The sequence below is a fragment of the Haliotis rufescens genome, unplaced genomic scaffold (genome assembly GCF_023055435.1).
Source record: "Haliotis rufescens isolate VD_foot unplaced genomic scaffold, xgHalRufe1.0.p SCAF_11, whole genome shotgun sequence".
Classification (NCBI taxonomy): Eukaryota; Metazoa; Mollusca; class Gastropoda; order Lepetellida; family Haliotidae; genus Haliotis; species Haliotis rufescens.
Window position 1 is genome coordinate 36,877,525 of NW_025963791.1, and position 23,407 is coordinate 36,900,931.

General features: G+C 40.3%; 2 protein-coding genes across 3 annotated transcripts; one reads left to right on the forward strand and one right to left on the reverse strand.

Annotated features, from left to right (window-relative positions):
- Positions 1-11,253: 11,253 nt before the first annotated feature.
- LOC124153091 (beta-1,2-xylosyltransferase RCN11-like) lies at positions 11,254-15,309 on the reverse strand. Its single transcript, XM_046526236.2, has 2 exons — positions 15,215-15,309; positions 11,254-12,784 (listed from the first exon to the last, which is right to left on the reverse strand). Exon 2 carries the CDS (start codon positions 12,746-12,748, stop codon positions 11,312-11,314), a length of 1,437 nt encoding a protein of 478 aa, XP_046382192.2. The 5' UTR covers positions 12,749-12,784; positions 15,215-15,309; the 3' UTR covers positions 11,254-11,311.
- Positions 15,310-15,546: 237 nt separating this feature from the next.
- Positions 15,547-22,381, forward strand: LOC124153092 (26S proteasome non-ATPase regulatory subunit 10-like). 2 transcript variants are annotated; one of them, XM_046526238.2, is made up of 6 exons: positions 15,547-15,647; positions 17,893-17,991; positions 18,422-18,568; positions 19,292-19,458; positions 19,944-20,025; positions 22,218-22,381. In XM_046526238.2, the coding sequence occupies exons 1-6, from the start codon at positions 15,645-15,647 to the stop codon at positions 22,287-22,289; spliced, it is 570 nt and encodes a 189-aa protein (XP_046382194.2). In that variant the 5' UTR covers positions 15,547-15,644; the 3' UTR covers positions 22,290-22,381. The 2 variants fall into 2 exon arrangements, with proteins under 2 accessions (XP_046382194.2, XP_046382193.2); XM_046526237.2 differs by lacking the exon at positions 15,547-15,647 and adding an exon at positions 15,690-15,971.
- The last annotated feature ends 1,026 nt before the right edge of the window (positions 22,382-23,407 follow it).

The window sequence follows — 23,407 nt, forward strand, 5'->3', positions numbered from 1 at the left end:
TGTTGGTCAAGGTCGGGGACACGGCGTCACTGCTCAGCGGTATATCGACCAAGTGATCAGACCCCACGTTGTTCCATTTTTTGCACAACATCAACAACACATTTTCCAGCAGGACAACGATCGTCCCCATGTTGCCAGAGCTACCATGGCCTTTCTGCAACAACACAACATCCGTGTTCTACCGTGGCCAGCCCTGAGCCCTGATCTGAACCCCATCGAACACTTGTGGGATGAGGTTCAAAGGCGTCTGCACAATGTGCGCCCAGTCCCTATAACTGCCGATGAACTACGCACAGCTGCTCTGGATGTGTGCAGGAGGATCCCTAGGGCCTTCACAAATGTACAGGAGATGTGTGGCATTGATCAATGGTGGTCACACCAGGTATTGACTGACATTTTGGGTATTAACATTGAAAAAAACCCAATTATGTCATCTGCCTTTTAATCCATTAAACTGTCTTCAGTCAATTTTTTGTCAATCTTGCCCTATTAGTATTTTTTGTCACACACACACACACACACACACACACACACACACACTGCTATATAAGTGTCATAATCTTGGATGCGACTTTATACCCCATTTCACCTCAACTGTGTTGTAAACAAGATTAGGTTCCATACATTGATATATAAGTTCCGGCGGAACTTGTACCACCAACATTTGTTCCTTTGAGGTGCATATCGCTTCAAGTTTTGGTTCCCATCACACTGAAATTTGCACCGGTCATACAGGAACATTCACACACATATTTTTGTTCCATCCAAATTTAGTTACGACCCGGAAAAATATCAGGATAAAAAACATAAGATTGCAGTGAAAATGTTCCGAACCTCTAGTGAAAAGTTCCAGTTGACAGGAGCAATGTTTGGGTGTGTTTATGAGCGATGTTCCTGTATATTGTTCATGTGCAACATGAAAAACAGAGAAACTAAGACATACAATCGCAATACAAATATGCATAATCTATATGAAAAAGAATAGAATATGATGAAAAAGGAAAGCGTGAAACAAATCAAGATAGTTATTTAATGATAAAGGCAAATGTGAACACATGTAATTATGAAAGAAACAGATAGAATGCAGAGCCCAAAATCGGAAGTACTGCTGCACAAGAATTCCATGAAATAACTGTGTTTATGTGACTACTACGGCTGTCGAGATGAAGTATCCTGAAGACTTAACATTAAATGATATTTTTGTACTATTGTAACATATATAATATAAAAAAACACATTTGTTTACAGAATTTGTTGTTTTAAAAAAATGTAAATGTCAAATAGGAATATTCACACATAAACATTTGTTCCATATATTGCAAGTATTTGTTCCATGAGTAAAATTCATGTATCCTTTCTCATCCAACCCCACACCCCCAATAACCAAGACCCGTTTTTTTATGACAGCCCCATAACAAAATCCCTCTTTTAAACACTGGACAAGTTTCACAAGGTAGAACATATGGTTACAATGTTACCATGGTTACATGACATGTTCTTCTTTCAAGTGTAATTAGTTCAGGCACCAAACCCCGAGACTGAAACAATACACCAAAGCAACCAAACTGTGTTGAAGATACAATGCAAATCACGACACGCTATTTGAAGTACGCTGTTGTTGTTTGCCATCACAAGATCAGAATTTGAAGTACGCTGTTGTTTGCCATCATAAGATCAGAATTTGAAGTATGCTGTTGTTTGCCATCACAAGATCAGAATTTGAAGTACGCTGTTGTTTGCCATCACAAGATCAGAATTTGAAGTACGCTGTTGTTTGCCATCACAAGATCAGAATTTGAAGTACGCTGTTGTTTGCCATCACAAGATCAGAATTTGAAGTACTCTGTTGTTTGCCATCACAAGATCAGAATTTGAAGTACTCTGTTGTTTGCCATCACAAGATCAGAATTTGAAGTACGCTGTAGTTTGCCATCACAAGATCAGAATTTGAAGTACGCTGTTGTTTGCCATCACAAGATCAGAATTTGAAGTATGCTGTTGTTTGCCATCACAAGATCAGAATTTGAAGTACGCTGTTTTTTGCCATCACAAGATCAGAATTTGAAGTACGCTGTTGTTTGCCATCACAAGATCAGAATTTGAAGTACGCTGTTGTTTGCCATCACAAGATCAGAATTTGAAGTACGCTGTTGTTTGCCATCACAAGATCAGAATTTGAAGTACGCTGGCTTGATTTTAACATGTAGCCATGTGGCGACTGCTTAAATAATATTGGTGGAAATGTCATTCGCCATTGCAACTTTGTGGCCTGACAGGGCATTCTCATACCGGAGACAACAACCGGTACCGTTCATGGCAGTGATGGTGAATCATGCAAATGAGTTTGACCCAACAATATGTCCGAGTCATGTTATTTTAGGCCAAACACTAACATTGTACCATACGGGGATGAATGTAAACTGCATACAGTAAACTACGTTTATAATGAACACTCTTATAACGAACTGACTGATACAACGAACTTGTTTTCTAGTCCTGGCTATTTGTTCTATATATCCTGTATTACGCTTATAACGAACTACGGTTATTACGAACTAAAATTAGTGGTCCTTTTGTGTTTGTTATAAGCGTAGTTTACTGTATTAACATTGTGGAAACATGTTTACAAACATTTTTGATTACCTGCCCCTTGCTAACCATGCTAACAAGTCAGTACTAACTACAGCATATACAGATTACATGTAGACTGATGTACAGTGACGTTCATACACCTGTTGCTGATGTCATAGTGAGTGAATGAGTGAGTGAGTGAGTATGGTTTTACACCGCTTTTAGCAATATTCCGGCAATATCACGATGGGGGACACCAGAAATGGGCTTCACACATTGTACCCATGTTGGGAATTGAACCCGGGTCTTCAGCGTGACGTGCATGCCAACGTTTTAACCACTAGGCTACCCCATTGCCCCAATGAAGGTGTCATACAATATGGTTTGTATTAAAGTGCATGTAAAGTGTCGATATGTTTTATTGGTTTTTAATTCTCAGGTTGTTGTTTTTTGCTGCAGTTTATTCACAATTCGATGCCCAGACAATCATAAATTATTTGTTACCCTTATACACCTGCAAATTCCCCTTCTTTCATCCTTTAACACGAACCCAAATGTGCCTCTCCACCAGGTCAGAATTATCTCCCTTTGAACCCTCACTTTTCTTCTCATCGAGCTTCAACAACACGTGTTTGCGAAGCTAATTCGTTATCCTTCAACATTGAAATTAGAGAGGAAAGTAAGGGTTTAAGGGGGGTAACTTTGATCGGTGACCTGCTGGAGACACGCCCTTTGAGGGATGATCGTTTTGGTTCCTTGCTATGTGATCGAAGAGAGAGGGTATTTGCAGAGTTTCAATCGGGATAAGTATACTAATATACTAAATACCTAAATACTTAATTGTCCGAATGAGGTGTTTTATGTGCCAGTTATAGTTTGACTTGTTCTTATTACAGATCTCTAATCTATCTAAAGAAGAGCGGGGCGGGTAACCTGTCGCTCCGGTACGTCCACCTGGATGCCAGCCCTGATACTCTTAATGTACTCACAGTGCTACAGGATTTCATCAAGGGTAATGGACAGGCTGTGGTCTGAATCTAGTCTGTTTTATCAGGATTCAGCCCTAGCATGATATTCATAAGTCGCCAGGTCTTTCTCAATCGACGGTAAGCATGTTTTCTGTGCATCTAAGAACATAGAAACTTGTACCTTGGTAATCCTTTTGCTGAGTCAGTTTATGACTTTGTGTTCTTATTGAATTCACTGAAGAGTTAAATCTTTTATACAGTGAAACCTTGTTTACCAGATGGTACCCTTCTTAGTGAAATATCCAGATTACCAAAATTCTGGATCAACAAGATCTTGGATTCATGTCCCTGGTTTTACAACCCAAGTTTCCAGATTAAAGTAGTCCGCACTACTCTGGTTTCTCTGTATATGACCAATCTCCAGATAAGAGAGCATGTATCATCAAATTAAACTTGAAGCAAGTCATGACTTGGGGGCTTGTTGTCTTACAGAAATGTTGTGTTTGGTTAGCTGGTATTAACAGACCACACTGACATCGCTGTAATATTGTTGACAGCGGCAGTCAACATCCGCCACTGTCATCACAGATCGTGTGTTGACAGCGGCAGTAAACATCCGCCACTGTCATCACGGATCGTGTGTTGACAGCGGCAGTAAACATCCGCCACTGTCATCACAGATCGTGTGTTGACAGCGGCAGTAAACATCAGCCACTGTCATCACAGATCGTATGTTGACTGCGGCAGTAAACATCAGCCACTGTCATTGCAGATCGTATGTTGACAGCGGCAGTAAACATCAGCCACTGTTATCAAAGATCGTGTGTTGACAGCGGCAGTAAACATCAGCCACTGTCATCACAGATCGTGTGTTGACAGCGGCAGTAAACATCAGCCACTGTCATCACAGACCGTGTGTTAACAGCGGCAGTAAACATCAGCCACTGTCATCACAGATCGTGTGTTGACAGCGGAAGTAAACATCAGCCACTGTCATGACAGATCTTATGTTGACTTGCTCACTTCAGTCAGGACACCTCTACATATAGGACCAACTTTACACAAGGCTTTCTTCCGGTCAAACCATGTGTCAAACGTCGTGTAATCACCGACATATGCCAGAAATGTTGTGCAGATATCACAGTTTGTCAAACAAACTTCCATGTGCAATAAATAATGTCCAGATTGTGTCACTGTTGCATCCCAATGATGAAAAATCATGTAAAATGTTCTTGTTGATCTAACATGATCTCACTTGTTCACCACTGATGCCAGTCATGGTCCAGAGTCTGTAGAAGCAGGGATTGAAATTAACCAAGAATGTCTTCTTGCCCAAATATTGACAACATATGGCAGTACTCCTCCAAAATGTTTGAAATTCTACCAGCCCTTAAGATACCTTTAACATTAACAAAACTGGTCGAGGCTAGAGGCCTAGTGCTTGTCTCCATCCCTGCTACTGTTACGTTTCACTTGAATTCGGGAGCATCCATTTACTTGGGGGAGGGGGAGATGGAGGGGGAGGGTGGGTAATAGAATGGCTTGTTCGTTTTGTGGAAAATACCTAAATGGCAAATTTGTTGTGTGTGATGAATACAGCTTGGATAAAACTTGGCTGTTTTTAAACGAACTCCACTGCCAAAGATTCCCAATGTGAGTCAAAACACTGTGCTTAGATTGCATGGGTTTCATGTAGTCCACTGAATCAGGTGTTGTCCAAGTTTTATTTGAGCTGGATATACTGCTCATATACCAGAGAGAACTGGGATAGAAGTACATGGTATATTGCAGCTACACGTCTCGGGATCCTAGTGTCAGTGTGGAGTGCTGTATTGTTAACTGCTGTCAGAAAGCTGGAATATTACTGAGTGCAGCGTTAAACTACAAACAAAGAACAAACAATTATGTATTGTTAACTGTCGTTATATAGATGGAATATTGCTGAGTGCAGCGTTAAACTACAAACAAAGAAACAAACAATTATGTATTGTTTGGATTGAACTGTTGGACTGTAAATGTCGTGCAGTGATAAATATGAAACGATTGAAGTTGATGATACATGATATTACTGCTACAAGATAATAGCTACATAACAGTGATGCGGGATCAGATGTCAGACTTGCTGACTTGGTTGATGCATGTCATCGTATTCCAGTTGTGTAGATCGATGCTCGTGATGTCAATCACTTGATAGCCCGCTGTCACAAATCTCGAATATTGCTGACAACATAACAGGGTCAAGATTAAACATATATGACAATAACAGTTATAATATTTGTTAATATTTTACATTTCTGTAACAGCGTAATATGTAAGGTATGTATATGTACATTGGAGATCAATAAATCAGTGTTGTATTTTAATTTTATTTTCTTTATCATGTCTGCCCCAAAGGTCTGTGTGAACTTTTGTGGAGGAATCCCCAATACTCCCGTCATGAAGCTGATGGTGTTTACAGCTAACATTTACCAAACTCAAGAGTAATGGAGCTCAGTGCATAATGAATAACGAAACAAACATAACTAACCCGGAAGTCAGGTGACAAATGCATTTCATGTTCTGTCCCAGATGCAGGTCCAGACATCAAGCAAAGATACATCACTAATAAGGCTGACATACAACAGATCTGTGGAATCTGTGTGTGCCACATCTCCTCGTGGCTTGCACTGTCCATTGAACGATGGCAACATAAGTTATTTCCCACCTGATTTCATATCTGGCACTGTAAACTTCTCTGAAACTCTGACCTGAACTTGTATGTATGTTTCTCCTTCTGATAACATATTCTCATTCAAGTAGGTACAGGAACAGCCAGCATAGGCAGTCGGCAGCCGATAACAACATGAGTGTGAGCAATCATTTATTAAATAGAGCTTTATTCATTTATGGAACCGTTATGAAATCATGCTTATTACCGATACCCACAGTAGCTGGATAATGGATTTGAAATGACAAGGGTCGATTCACCAAGTGGAACGGGAACAAAATGTCAGTAATGCCTATGGTCTCCTCTACGTTGGATGCATTCTGTACAAGTCATTCAGACTTACAAGTCTCTTTTGGAGCTGCCTGATGGACGAGTTGCTTCTCGCCTTGGGGAAAATGAATGAGCTGTTGATGATTTACAGCAGGTGGACGATAAGTACGAAACCCTCGACCAAGGACGTCCTAAGGATGCTCTACAACTGTATTGGTGCCAGATCCGGGGAGTAAGCTGACCGCTGCATCCTGACAATCCCATTTGGTTTTTTTAGGTTTATAACAACACTATACCGGTGGGGTCTAGCAGTGTCATCTTGGAGTTAAGCACCAGATCCAGATCCAAATTAGAGACGGGGAGTTTTGGAGGCGTCTTGCAACTTCTGTAATGGCTATTCCATCCTGCAGCTACCCAATCGCACAACCTGTGTCCAACTATCTTAATGGTTATCTTCCCGGCATAGTTACCTTGTTTGTTCGTTTGTTGCAATATTCCAGCTACATGTATATGACGGCGGTCTGTAAATAATCGAGTCAGGACCAGACAATCCAGTGATTGACATCATGAGCATCCATCCACACAATTGGGATACGATGACATGCATCAACCAAGTCAGCGAGCCTGACCAGCCGATCCCGCTAGTCGCCTCGTACGACAAGCAAAGTCGCCTTTTACGGCAAGCATGGGATGCTGAAGACCTATTCTACCCCGGTTCTTCACGGGACGCATAGTCACTAAACGGTCAGTGAAAAGATTCCAATGCGCCAAACTTTTCTTCCCATATTTGCAGTGGTTTCACAAGCTTCATGTCAAGTATATGCAGTGTGTTGTATTGGGGTTCACAACTGTTGCACATCCAATGGCAATGCATCGAAAGCCTGCCAAATTCAGGCACGTTTCCGTTTCATGAAACAATCGCCCAAACACAGCCAAACATTTTTTTAGTCAACATTCATCTCGGGAACGAAGCCACGAAGTATACTAAAAGGCTAGTGGTATAAAACCTAACGACGGACGCACCCTGCTACTACGAATTTATCTTACCGACATGTTTTAGTATGACATTGTAACAGAATTCAAACAAATTCAAAATTGATAGAATACAGCAGTTTCGATTGAGCTGAGGTTAACTTGAGTTATGTAAGTGACTTCCGTTGATTCGGAGAAAGCGTGCGGCTTTTTGTTTTAAAGCGGGGTTTCAGGGATGTATTTTGCCTCAGAAATCAACGTGCAGCCTGACTTGCTCGTGGCGGGGTATAAGGAATTTATTCGCTGGCTGAGAAATGTATTCCCCTCCAAGGCGGGACACATCGTATTTTATCAAGATCATATGGACCAATCAGATATCACAATTCTGACATAGAAGTATGATAAAAGCTGTTGACTACATATCCAGATGATCTTTACTGCCGTGGCACTATTTTTGGTCATAAGAATGCTTTTGATAACAAAAATAAAGAAGCACATTTTCCACCACTGCCAGATGCATTGTCAACAGACATTCCCCAGAGTTGCATACAACACAAGGGAAGCCAAACAGAAACTCATTCATATTACTCATCGAGAATTAAGGTAAATGCCCCCAAGTTTACACTTGTTACGAATAACGTGAGGATAATATGGACACACTGACTGGTATGTGTAGATATACTACCTGGATCGCAGTATGTTGATGTATGATAGTTAATACAATCGTCAAGGTTTCACGTGTATCCGCTATTATAAATCATTGGAAAGGCATCAGCAAATGTAAAGTTGTAAACATGCTACATTTAAAAGAGTGAAATTTCACTAGAACTTCGATATGCCCTCCTTTAATAACACAAATAAAGCTGGTGCCATGGCCGGGTGTCTGACACGAACTGACTGATAAACAAATCAGATCAGAATACGTTCTGCGTTTTAGTGACTTGAAATGGTACGTCCCATGTGAGTGGTCCCTTAATTTTATTGTATGCCTATCATCCACCAAAGAACGCACATCGAAATACCTGAACATCGCGAGCTTACAGAAAGGCATGTGTTAACATTTAAATTCAATGAGAAAGTCTCTCTCATGACGGGTTAGCTAAATTATACACCTTGCAAGTTTGAGTGTGTATTTGCTTGTGGATCGAATTATTGTTGATGTGGAAATCGCGGATTCACGAAAAAAAATAAAAGTAACTGAATACTATTTAATGTGTGTCTATAATTATTGCTACACGGCGGGATGGCCGACGTGGTGATGAAAACATCAATAGCTCCCGAAATGTAACATGACGCGTTAAAAGAAGTATACAGAGTGGGAAAACATATACGTGGATGACAAATTATCCTTTGATTGTCGAGGGCATGGCTCACTCTGCTCTAGCGATAGTCAAATGTTTCCTGTTCTCGGGAAGCAACTCAACGCCTTTGTTATCCGGTCATCCGTGCCCGCTCTATGAACATTGGGAAACGTTGATGAAACTGTTACATTAACATTTACTACTTAAAAGAAGTAATAGGACACCCGATTCATGGCAGATTAACTGTTGTAATATGACAGATTAACTATAGTAACATGAAAGAATCGGACGTTCTTTAAGTTATATTGAGTAGTATATATCAGTTATGTTACAATCAATGTAATTGAAGGCATTTGCGCGACAGTTGCTCTTACTCTTGTTCAGATGTTATACGGGTGGGAGATTCCACGTCGGACAGTCTCACATCGACAGTAAGGCTTTGATTCCTCACTGAATCCGTCATTGAACTACCGTCACCTCAAACTGCTCGGGAATTCCGCTAGGAAGAGCATATGAAAACATGTATGTTTTCCAACTTAAAATACATTCCAACTTTTGAAAGGATGAGATAAAAACAACCCGATATGTTAAATTATGAAGTTAAGAAATTAAAACTGGTATGAAAATTATCAGCTGTTCAATATTATGTGTTCAAATGACTGACATCTTGCCTTTCTACTTTCTTACACATACAAGTTCTGGACGTCTGACATAATCAAATACATAGGTTTGGTTGAAAAAAGCCGATTTCACGAACAACCATATATGGTGGTTTGTTGTTTAACGCCACACTCGGCAATATTCCGGCTATGTGACGGCGGTCTGTAAGTAATCGAGTCTCGACCAGATAATCCAGTGATTAACATGCGCATCGATGTACGAAGGTGGGATAGGATTCACCGAGCCTGCCAATCCGATCGCCTTAATCGCCTCTTACGACAAGCATGGGTTGCTGAAGACAAGCTCTAACGCGGATCCTCACGAATGATAGTGATGAATTTGTACGGCTTTAGGTAGATCCCTTTCAAAACATTAGTTTGTGTCGAAAACTTGCCCATGTCCAAATATAAAAAAAAGTGAGTGATCATGAAAACTTCTAAAATTGATTGAAGGCATTTGCGCGACAGTTGCTCTTCCTCTTGTTCAGATGTTAAACAAGTGGGTGATTACACCTCGGACAGTCTCCAGGGTTAGAAATTGGCATTAGTCCTATAGCCCTTGCCAAATTGCCCAATGGTAAAGGTATCATAAGGACTAGTAGAAATTTGCCCTTTTTGAGGGTTTTGCTATATGTTATCATTATAAGGACTAGTGGACAAAAACTGTTAGTTTCTAACCCTGGACTCTCACATCGACAGTTAGCCTTTGATTCCTCGCTGTATCCGTCATGGAACTACCGTCACCTCAAACTGCTAAGGAATTCCATTAACTAAAAATACATTCCCATTTTTGAAAGGATTAAATAAGATCAGGGCCCTTTATGGGCCACTAGAAATGTTAAATTATAAAGTTGTGAAATAAATTGGTATGAAAATATTCAGCGGCTCAATATAATGTGTTCAAATGACTGACATCTTGCCTTTCTACTTTCTTACACATACAAGTTTTGGACGTCGGACATGATTATATACATTAGTTTGGTTGAAAATGGTTGAAAACTCCATGTTTGTTGCTTGTTCAACGCCACACTCAGCAATATTCCGGCTATGTGACGGCGGTCTGTAAGTAATCGAGTCTGGACCAGATAATCCAGTGATTGACATCATGCGCATCGATCTTCGCAATTGGGATACGATGACATACCTCAACCAAGTCAGCAAGCTTGACCACCCGATCCCCTAACTCGCCAAGCATGGGTTGCTGAAGACCATGAGGCTTCATGAGAAGATGAATTTGCACATCTTTATCTAGATCCCTTTCAAAACATTAGTTTGTGTCAAAAACTTGCCCATGTCCAAATATTAGAAAAAGTGTGTGATCATGAACACTTCTAAAAATAGCTTTTGTGACACCTGTTTTGCCTTCCGTGATCATTTAGTGGTGTTATAATCCCTAACATGCAATCGTTGAAATTCTCATTCATATGAACAGATAACTTTTATTATAATCGCAAAGGTTTTCCCCATTGCCTAAATTGTGCAGGTCATATTGGCCAAGACGACACTTGTCATACCTTGTTTATTGACAAAACATTCTTTTATGGAAAATATTTGAAAAATAAATCATCACTCTAATTCGTTATAGATAACACAAAGTTAGACAACATTAAATATGTTATTTTCTGAGCCTTTAAAGTGGGTGTGCGGAAGTTTAGTGGCCAAAGCGGTTGAGCGTTCGCGCGTCACTATCGGATTTGATTTAACACGTGGTAACAAGCCAGTTTCCGGTGTCCACCTCCGTTATATTGCTGGAATATTGCTAAAAAGAATCAATCCACACCTAACAAAACCAAAAAAACAATATCCCAAATAAAGAACACATATTTATCTTAACAGCCGAACAATTTAACGAACAACCAAAAATCACCTGCTACTGGGGGGACAGATTTGGCCTTTGACCTCCAATAACATTTGATTAACAGTTTTAGGGGGAATATAAGTGAAGTAATTCTCCTTCTCGTGTGGGCCATCATAGTTCTGCCATGTTTGATACGGAAGTCCACGCCACGACGCCATTGCCCGGAAATGCTGATTAGCCTGGCTCCAGTATATTGGGTAAAACTCCAGAACACCGGCATGTTTGGGAAGGAAGAGCGTGTGTGACATGCCAGCACCGTGCATACCTAGTAGAATATCAGTGTTTGAAATAAGCTCCAGTTGTTGTTTCATGGGCAGCATATCAAGTTGCACACCCGTGACCTTGTGACCTGGGAGGATGGTGTTCAAGTTTGCAATGATCTCATCCTCGTTTGTAATTTTCCTTTTTAATAAGCCTTTTGGATTTCGCGGATGCGCAACATAATCCCTTCTCCAAATGAACATGACGTTCAGTTTATGGCAGTTTAACTGCTTACTGGTTTTGACCTTGTGTCGAGAAAGGAAGAATTCTCGAAACAGTCCCAGGTACGGCACAAATGGTGTGTAATGAAAGTTCAAGGGACTGTTGTAACCCATAATACCCCACACCATATCATCAAACTGCGTGGGTGCCTCTAAAAGCCCTGCCCTCTTAGTCTCCCCAAACAGCACATTCCATGTTTCGTCTAGGCCGCCTTGAGGGTGGGCATCTACCCACAGCACTGTCATATTATCCGGGTGCTGATCAAACACCAACATCATCAAGAAAGCGTTATAAAAATCAGTCATTGTGTGATAAAGATTGACATATTCGTATCTCATCACAGCTAAAGTCATTCCTTTCACTCGCTTTGTCTCTGTCCTGTCTTTTTTACAGCTTACGACATTGTTCCAATTCAGAAGGTGATCTCTGCCACCGAATCCTAAACCTGGAGGCGTGTCGCAGTTTAAACTGAAGTACCCTTTCTTCAAGTTCAGATACTCCTCCTCTTCTCGTTGGTTGAGGACAGAGGAGATGGATTCTCCTCCTTTTCTACCAACGCCTAACGAAGGGTCAATGATCACATTATGAAGTCGGGCAAACAGACTGCCGAAATTCACAAACTGACCCTGGCTCTCAATCCTAGCAGCTTTCAACCAGCCGCAAACCGGGTCCTGATTTATGATAATTGTCCGATTCATGAACGATACTTTGTGTTTAATATCACATTCTCTCTGAACTTCAGGTTGCGCTATGTTAATTATTCCTGATTGCACAGCCACCCTGACTTTCTGGACAAGGTTGCCAACCTTGACAACAGCGTGGCCGTCGATTAGAAAATCCCGCAGGGGGACGGTCCCATATGACTTCCATGCAAAAAGCAATGCTCCCAAAAGTAACCCGTATAACAAAACAACTAACATGAACAGTTTCCGATATGGGACTCTGAGGCACCTGGCCATGGTTAGTGATGATGTGGTGGATGTGGATGTGGTGACCTGATGAGATAAATTATTTTGCTACAACAAAGAGAAATCTTTTTTCAACCATATAATTTTCTTGCAAAAAATACATTCACCAGTCAAGCATTAAGAAAACTCCATACTCCAAGCATTAAGAAAACATCATACTTTCCTTTCTTCATAAAAATATTGAAAGACGTATGTAAAATAGAAACAATTATTGCAATGAAAAATATTTCAATCCAACATATGTATATTACCCATATCTTGATCATGTTTTAAGATATTATGAATTGCTACACTTATATACCTCATGTTCCTATGTTATAGATATATGTCTACTGAAGTGAAATAAAAATATTTTTTAAACAAATAAATAAAAAAAGTGGATAGGGTGGTCAGACTCTGAGATTTGGTTGTCAGCATGCCATCTCATCCCAATTGTGTGGATTGTTGCTCATCACATCAATCGCTGGATTATCTTGTCCAGACTTGATTATTTACTGACCATGGTCATATAGCTGTGATATTTCTGAACATTGCATTAAGCACCAAACAAACAAATGTTGATATTTATTATATCTGTCATTGTATTAACCTTTAGAACCTTTCACTGAAATTTGTGACAGCTTAATTTGTACTATATTCACAAAGGCAGCTGATCCTTTATAGTGTCTAGCAATGGTTACCTGATCATCCGATGGTCGACACATTTAAAAAGTCAGATCATATGATAGAATAATATATTTTACTATAGTATGACTCTATACGTTAGTTGATGCTTTTATTCAGGTAATGAGACCACCGGCCCATTATACACGTGCAGAGTATGATGGCATACAAATATGACAGAGCGCTGAATTATAAGATTTACAATGCAGTATTCAAACTGTTACTATTGGAGTTAATTATATGACACAGGTATTCCCTTGAAAATGGAATTACGTTTCATACCAGCAAGAAATACATATTTTGCTAAATTGTTGCAAATACTTTGATTAGTCGAGCTGAATAATAAGGACATTTTCTCACGACTTGGAAACATGTGATAATAATTGGGTATGAGATTAGACCGCAGATCAAGATAGAACGGACACACCATACAAAAGTGGAACTCATCTTCGATAGCACTTACAACACAGAGGGGACAGAAACGTTCATGTCTTGGTATATTATGGTATCTGCCTGTTTCAACCATAAGACGATGATTGGATCCAAGAAAATTCAAGATATTAATTCGAAATAATGTTACATCAATTAATCGAATCCAGTTATTATATGAAAATTTATCCCTTACTGCAGAGAACAATTCAAGCTTAGAACAAGATTCACAATTATTGTGCAACACTTGATTTTCAATGTCTACGCTCCTTTGCCTAAACTGATGTAAGAATAAGTCAGATCTACCAACACCCTATATATTATCACGGGCTCTATATTATCGCGCTATCAGTAAATCTTGTACACACCCTGTCGACTTAAGAAATTTTCAAAGGGGAAAAAAGTCATGTGTGACCGTGTAAATATGGGGACACGCTGGAATTTTATTTCATACATGTATTTTTAATAAAAAAAATCCTATACCCGCCCCGACCCCCAATATCAAATGGTCGGTCCCTTAGTTTGTTCAGGAATATAGTTGTATACCCACGAAATTAGGGTACATGGCAAATATCTGTTTGCTGTTTGTTTGTTTTCTTGGTGTTTAATGCCGCACTCAGCAATATCCAAGTTATATGACAGCGGCCTGGAAATAATCGAGTCTGGACCAGACAATCCAGTGATTGACATCATGAGCATCGATCCAAGCAATCGGGATACGATGACATGCATCGACCAAGTCAGCGAGTCTGACCACCCGATCCCGTTAGTCTCCTCTTACTACAAGCATAGCCGCCTTTTACGGCAAGCATGGGTTGCTGCAGACCTATTCTACTGACCATATAGGCCTACATAGCCAAATTCATCCGATTCTCGTTTCGAAATTTGTTGTCACGATAAAGTATTTGCAGCTAAAAATTTACCCGTCCTTTCATTGCCTTGAATTTCTTTGATTTGGGATTCATCAAAACAATTTTTAAAAACCTAATAGATTTTTGTTTGGTCAAAATTCAGTTTCATGTGTTTTCATCCACATTTTGGCTCTGTCATGTTGTACTGTAGCCTAGAAAGGACATTTCCGTACTAGCAGACACAATGACACAACCATATGAATTATAAATATAAGCTCACATGTAATAGTCCATGCAACTTATAGTTGGAAACACGGCAATTTCATACAGAATTTCTCAGAAACTTATATTTTCTTGCGTGAGAACTGCATGGTAATCGGCTTAGAAGGTAAATACATAAGAGATTCGTCGTCCTCCATTTAAAACAGAAACACTGCCGTGTCAACATTTGAACGAATTTAGTCAGAAAAAAACATTGTCATCACATATTCGTTATGTTGGTGCCAATACTCACCTCTATTACAGCAAAAATTACAATTTTGCAAGGCTCACTAGCCTCGTCCCATGGGTTTTGTCAGCTGCCATCTTGTTTCAGCAGACGATGTTTATGGTGGGGGGTACCGTAAGCTGTGCCCCGTCTCCAATATCACGCGCATAGGGAGCCGGGAACCAGCTTAGGGGGTACCGATCCTTCCCATTGGAAGGCAGAGCAACGACCCCTAGCGGAGGATCAGGAAACCAGTCTGCCTATGCGCGTCGTCAACTTGCGATATGAGAGACGGGGCCCAGCTTAAGAGCCGAACGGCGATCTGGTTCCAGGATTGCTTCGCGCGGCAAACAGAGCGTTTATTCTTTTGCGTAGACAGGCGCTCAGTCTAGGCTACACGTCACGGAATGATGCGAGTCAACGTTCGGCTTGTATCGGTTAAACGCTGGCGGTGTTTATGGTATTTGTTGACCCTATCATAGTGATCACTTTATTTCGCTACGCTGGTTATTTCATTCGAACATGAAAGATAATTATATTCTTATGATATTAATCACAACATTTTCTCCACATATATTCCATTATTAACATTGCCATACCTTTTGTGTAAATTGTTGTGAAATAATCCTCATGACGCGGGTCACATTATTTTGAGGGTTCATTCTAAAGCATGGAGACCAAAACATTGCAAGACGAAGTGTGCAAACTTGCTTATGATGGGAATTTTCAGTTACTGAAACAAAAACTGCAAAAAAATGAGAGCTTGTGCTCCCAGTATGACGCAGTAAGTATATGGTTATTTTTATCATGCCATTTACTCGCGGTATGAAGGGAAACTGAAGAAATGAGTGTGAGTTCAGTGACGCAGCGAAATTGAATTATCTTGGCCTAGTCGTTTCATCGTCAAAATAGATGGCAACCTCAGACCTAAGGCATCAACATAAGCAAGGCAGATTCGATCCGAAAAACACAGTCTCAGAGGGTGCTATTTGGAATGTGTAAGCGTGCAGTATACTATAAGGAGGACTCACTCATTGCAGTCTAGAGCTGGCAATACATCAGCTGTCTTGGCCATAACAAACACTAAATCTTACTATATTCACAGTGATAAGGGGGCACGGGTGGCCCAGTAGTCTAAGGTGTCGCAATTCTCTGTGCAGAGTTGCATCCCTTAGACACGCCAGAAACCTATGACCATGGGTTCGAATGCCGGTTCACCCCGATTATGTTTCCAGGTTTGTCAGCCACATACCCATGCTCATGGGTTTCACCAAAGTGTTTAACGTCTGAGACCTGCATCATTTCAGACTTTCCACCAACTGTTCAAAGTGGCGTTAAACCCAACTCACTCACTCACAGTGTATAAATGAAATATGTTTTCATTGTGTATATCTGATTGTCACACACAAACAGATAATTTTTTCATGTTCCATCATGTACAGTCTAGATGGTGTGGATTAGTCTACATCCATTATTTCCAAAGCTCAGCTTAGTATTCAACACTAGTATGTATTTTTAACATTATGGTAATTAAACTATTTAAACTCAAGTTCAAGAATAGACTTCAGCTCTTTTCACATAGAAAATCTGATTACAGTCGACTCCATTAATGTATCCGACAATATATATTCCAGGATGTAGATTCCTGTCACTGGACGGCCCTAGGGTATGTCGCAGGACATGAGTTAACTAACTTGTAGAGTTCATCTCATAACATCACACAATCATTTGAACCCTTCAAGCAAAGACTATCATGATGGATAGGATGACATAGTCAGGACACCATATTTGTCTTATTGGTAGCATAATGAGGTTTCATGTGAAAACAATCTTTACTGCAATGGCTCCCTCATTAAGATGTTTAGTTACAGTATATTAATTACTAAAACCTGACAATCTTGTTTTCTGTCCAGTGTTATTAAGCTTTCTATGCCCGAAAATTTTGAAATTTGAAACCTCAGATTAACACTGTCAGTTCCAAATGAAATTTCCGGGTATTGAATACTTAATAACATCTACAAATCTGTAAACACATAATACACTACAATGCAGGCTAGGGCTGGGACGGGTAACTCGGGGACTCGGGTCGGGTGGGTCCTGAGTAGGACCCTTGTACCAACAGGACTAATCGGACCCATGGTTAGTAACATGATATATTGTTCAATGAGAAAAACTCACTACTATAACTCCATGGCGACCTACAAGTCACTAATGTTTGCATATCTGTTTGACTTTTATATGTTTTGAGTAAAGATGATGCTTGGTCAACTTCAACGTATGCATGACCAGGTCATTTTATACATGATCTAAATACCTTATACCAGGGGTCTGGTAAAACAATTCCTAATCAGACATTTTTTACCAAAACTCTTTAGACGTACAGCAGGTATCCAGATAGGGTTGGTTAATAGGGGGTCGGGTACCCATGTATTAATTTTAGACTCGTCCCAGCCCTACTGCAGGGGTTGAGTAACAGTATCATGGTTTGGGACACATTCTGTCAAGTGAACCTGTGTCATTTATATGTCAATCTCATCAAATCAGATCTTAGTGCTCGCTACCAATACACTTTGTGTAGTGGTAGTGAGAACTAAGATCTGATTTTAGTGAGATTGTTAATATGTTCCAGTTCTGTACATGGTAGATGTGTTAGTTGTTTTATGATACTGATTTATTTGTAAAGAACTATTTTATGTTTGCAATAGAGCCAGAGAATGCCCCTCCACTGGGCTGCGTCAGGTGGACATACAGAGGTAGCAGACTACCTGTTGAGAATTGGTGCTCCAGTTGATGCAAGAGATGAGGTGAGTAACAGTGCATTAAAACACAAATAATAACTTTTAATATGTTTCTATCTTGCTGTGAAATTAAAGCTGCATATTTCTTAAGGAATAATAAGGCCTATGGTGATATTGCTTACAAGATATTAAATGATGAAATAATTTAACATCTTTGGTCCACTAGTCCTTATAATGATAACATACAGCAAAACACTTATAAATTAGCAAATTTCTACTAGCCCTTATGATGCCTTTACTAATGGGCAGATTGGCAAGGACTATAGGACTAGTGCCAATTTTTAACTCTGAATTTAATATTACATTGGATGTTACTTTCATTGATAAAACATACAAAACCATCATAATTTGTATAACTTAATGAAACATTTGGAATAGTAGTATTTGATCTATATTTTCATCTTGACAGTATCTATTGTTTTATTATTGTGTGCAGTCAGATTGGACACCTTTGATGATAGCTGTTTCGGCTGGCAGAATGGAGATAGTGGCTAACCTCATCAGCAGAGGTGCCCTAGTGAATGCAGTCAACAGAACAGGGCAGAGCATGATGCATTATGCAGCATCAAAGGATCATATGGAGGTACTGCACTGGCTTCAGTGTTCCAAAAATATTAAAGAATTTGAAATCCCTTTTACTAAAATCACTGACTTAATTTCCTTTAGCTCTGTGCTAGGATTAAATACCCTTGTTAAGATATTTCTCAGTCTGATGTTCATGTACATGGTTGACTCACTGTCACTGCTGATGCTGCCAAAAGTTCAAATTGAACTGAAACCATGAAGAGTGAGAAATGTCTTGATAAATGAATCATGATTACAGAGTAATGTCCCTTTGTATGTTTGGAGATGTTCTGTCCAGTAACAGCCTGGGTCCTGTTCCACAAAGCGATCTTAGTGCTACGTTGATTGTAATCCAATGATAAAGTATGGGAGTTACGACCAACTTAGCACTAAGATTACTTTGCGGAACAAGTTCTTGGAAAGCAGGACTAACAGTGCATCTGTATGTGTATCGTCTCAGTGGTGTAACATCTGGAAATAATCACCTCGGTAGATAGTTACGCTAAATTTAAAAAAATAAAATTAAAATTTCATGCAATCACAACAAAATGTGTAATGTTCAAGGTGCTTCTTAGATCTGAAAGTCATGTCAGACTTTGTGTATGGCTGGAAATTCTCTTTGTATGTATACTATTTAAAGCTTCAGATATCGTGAAGTCTCATTTTGCCCACTGCTGTTTCTTTTTTGTGATAATGATATAGCAATGTGATACATGGTAATGCATACTGTCACCTCTTTTAGATAGCAGAACTTCTGTTAAACCATGGAGCTGACGTCAATGTGGGGGACAAGATGGGCAGCACCCCGCTGCACAGAGCCGCATCTAAAGGACATCTCCAGATGACAAAGCTGCTCCTGCAGCATGAGGCGGAACCCAACAGATCTGACTCGGAGGGAAACACTCCGCTGTGAGTAGGTGTTAGCTCACCTGGCCCAAAGGTCCTGTGTGCAGTTTGTGTGGATGTTCTGAAGGAAGTTTCTGCCTCAAAGGTTTAGTGGATAGAGCTTCTGCCTGGAGTGTGGCAATATTCCGACTAGTACGAGCAGCCATGTACATACTCGCACACTGCACACAATGTCAAAGCCCATTTCACCTCACCTCACCTAAGGAAGTCCATGTACATGATATATTCAAAACATGCTTCGTTTTGCCTTCTTCTTTTGGTTATGCAACTTTAAAGTTCCATAAAACTTTCACTGACCAATATATATATATATATAAAATTTAAAAAATATATATATATTTTTTTTCTTTTATAGTTTTTAGTGCATTGGAATAAAACTCAATGTTTGAATCCAAGTATCTCATGTCTGTTTACCTTAGCAGTGCTAGGACTGTATGTCATGTGTATAGGCTGGTAGAATAGGAATAATCTTGTGTTGGCTGTTGCAGTCATCTTGCCTGTGAGGAGGAAAGGGTGCGGCCTGGGAAGCTCCTGGTGGAGCATGGAGCCAGGCTGGACATACAGAACAAGGTGAGCGGGTCAGCCATCTTTATGACAGCCAACCACGCATCGCCTATGGAGATTCAGGGCTGGCTAAGTCTGCATACCTCTTGCTGCTTGTTGTAAAAGTCATTTGTAATGGATCAGGTGGTCAAGTGATGTGACTTGACGGATTGTGTGTCCTTCCACCCAGGACCAGCCAACTAGTCCCTGTCATAAATACACAATGTTATTTAGAAAGTGGCAAAATGTAATAAATGTTATATTTGGGATAACACTTTCCAAGTAAAGTACAAATTCTTGTACTTTTACAATTTTTAAATGGCATTGTGTGTTCTTAGCCTTCGGACATGGGAGCTGTGCCAATTTACTCTTGTCAGAGGGGGACACAAAGTACATGATCTGGACTACCAGTTGTCCTACTTTCTTTTTGTGTGTAAGTCTCAGTGGCTGAGTAGGTTAGATCGTTTACTTTGTGTGCTCGCAATTAGGTGCCTCACTCTGGCAGTGTGGGTCCGAATCCCGGATGGGACTCAACGCCAAAAGTACTAGAACTTGTATCTTACTGAGATAGTGTTAACCCAAAAATAACATTTGTTATTGTCTGTGTCAGTTTATCTTATGTAAAGGGTATCCTGACAGTGAGTAGAATTTCAGGTGTTTTAGGGGCTGTCCTTTTGTCATCACTATGAGGGCTGGTAGATGTTGAAGGTTAAGTTACATTCATGTACTACCCTGATGGACTCTTGCCTTCAGTCACTGGTTTACAGATCATGACATAGCTGGAATATTGCTCACTGGGCTGTTATGCATCAGTTACTCACTCACTGCTAATTATGATCAGGCCTATAAACTGTGAAAACTGCCTCTTTGGTGTAGTGGATAGAGTGTCTGGCTGGAGAGCGAAAGGTCTGTGGTTCGATCCCCCTGGTCGTGTCATATGAAAAGACGTTAAAAGATGGTACTTGTTCCTCTGCCTGGCTCTTGGCAATAAGGGGATAAAACAAGGACTGGTCAGCTCAGTATGCTGTGTCTGAGCATACTGAGTGGGGTATCCATGTTATACTGTGGTATGGTATCTCAGAGGGCTAGCACTATAAAGCCGGCATAAGTCAGGACAGGTTACTGGTTTATTTGTTAACATACCTGTAGATGTAGTTGATGTATAATTTTTTTGTTTAGATTACATATGAAAATTACATCTAGGGTTGTTCATCTTCCCGAGGCAAGGGAGTTAACTGACTTTAAAAGTCCAGTTTCCACCCTTGCAAAACTAGGCTAGAATTACTGGGCTTGATCGTTGCGCCACCAGTGGCTATTACCAATTATGTCCCTTCTAAGCCTCTCCTATGAACCAATCAGATTCCAGATCTCGTATCACTTGCGTTTGTTTCACACAAAATGGTGGCGCCCAGTCAGGACGATCTGATCGATAATCAAGATCTATATTGTGATAAAACGGGTCTTACATCGCGACATGCATCAAATCACATGAGCACCTTGATTAAACACATGAAAGGATTTGGAAAATATCTGCTGACAATGATTTGGCGATGCACATGCTTTGCAAATCCTGCAATCGATCGAAATCTGCACGACAGTTTACGAACCGGATTTTGATTTCGGTGCACGATATTGATTGGGCTATGCACAGACTCGTTAGTCCAGACAAAACGTAACTCCATAATACCAGCCTACTTCGGCAAGGGCGGAAACTGGACTTTTATAGTCAGTTAACTCCTTTGCCTCGGGAAGATGAGGATTGCTATACTTGAGTTGTTTGATGGTGTGTGATAGTAAGGTTTAATCTATACAGTATGGTAAGTCGTATCGATGTAGCACATTATCAGTGTGCTTTGCAATACTCAGTTCATAAGAGGAGCCTGCCAATATCAATAAAATGAAGCGCGCAGACATTTTGTGGTAACAGCTGTGCAGAGTTGTGTCCCCTGGCAGGATCAGCTACTTTGAAGCATACAAGTGTCAATTGCTTACCAACAGTCAATGCTTGCTGGATTCTGAAATGGATTGAGCACCTAAGACTTTTTATTCTTTCCTCCCACATTAAACTGACTGCTGTAATCTGATAGATGTCCTAAAAAGAAGTGCCATTTATATCAAATCACTCACTGCACAACTTTACTAGAAACAAATATTTATTTTGTTTTTATTGCCATGACAACTCCATGTGTTTGTTGTTGAATATTTGATCCATGTTTCAGGACAAGAAGACTCCTCTAGACCTGGCCCCTTCTGGCATGCAGCGGTCACTCAAACACTCCCTGGACAGATGAATAACACTTGATCCACAATCTCATCATCATCACATTGTTGTTTTCAAAACTTGCTGTTGTACATTATGCATGAATAAATTTCTTACCTCATAGTAGCATGTTATGATTTGGAATCAGAACATTTGTGAAAAGGATATACTACATAATAGCTCTAGTGGTAGAGCGTGTCCAGAGAGCTGAAGGTCGGGGTTCGATCTCCAGCCGTGTCATTCCAAAAGACACTAAAAGATGATACTTGTTGTTTCCCTGCCTGGTGCTCAGCATTAAGAGGCTAAAACAATGGATGGTTGGCTCGGAGTCAGTATACTGTGTCTGATTGGGGTATTGATGTTAAACTGCGGCATGGTATCTCAGTGATCTAGCACTTTACATCTGCATTAATCCAGACACCATTTCATCTCACCTCACATAACAACAGATAGTGGGACATGGAGGTCAGATCACCTTCAGATGAAAGAGCTTGACAATACCTCAATCATGGGTGGATAAATTAATTTCGTATTGATATTTCACTGTCAGTGTTTTGTCAACATAATGTTACGGTAAGCATCCTGAGAGAGTGTCAACTGTGTCATAGTACCCAGATGTCATGGATCATTGCTCATAATACTGCAAAACAATTGCAAGTCAAGTTTTTTGTTTGTGAAATGGACAAAATAGTTATTTGTGAAAAGAAACGAACACGAACGCATTGAAGAAACACTTCAATATTTACATCATTCATTTTGAGCACGTTGCAGGAACGCAGTCGTTTCGTCTTGATTGGCGTTTTTTGCACCTGCAGCGCAAATCCCATACAAGGTGACCAACAGCGATGAGCAACACGGACTGCTGTAACCATTGTAGCACAACAGACAAACTCGGTCTTCAGTTTCAACAGGTTTTAATAATAACATGGACTAATTGCATACGCTAGTACTACGAACACTTCACAAGGGCGTGGCAGAGACTGTGAGAGAGGCTATGGGCTGTTTCGGGCGTGACCAAGTTCGACTAGAGCTTGTCCCAGTGTGCTGGCCTTCTGAGCGTTGACTTGGCTGTTAGCTGCTGGCCGTTAGTTCGTGTTGTTATGCCGTTCGTCTGGACTGCTCTGTCGGTCTGGTCCTGGTCAGTGTACA

Bases quoted from the DNA above. Each gene is read 5' to 3' on its own strand.
- LOC124153092 (XM_046526237.2), top strand. From the start codon at position 15,858: ATGGAGACCAAAACATTGCAAGACGAAGTGTGCAAACTTGCTTATGAT. The intron at 18,569-19,291 runs GTACTGCACTGG...CACCTCTTTTAG, and splicing joins CATCAAAGGATCATATGGAG to ATAGCAGAACTTCTGTTAAA. The intron at 20,026-22,217 runs GTGAGCGGGTCA...TCCATGTTTCAG, and splicing joins GGCTGGACATACAGAACAAG to GACAAGAAGACTCCTCTAGA.
- LOC124153091 (XM_046526236.2), bottom strand. From the start codon at position 12,748: ATGGCCAGGTGCCTCAGAGTCCCATATCGGAAACTGTTCATGTTAGTT.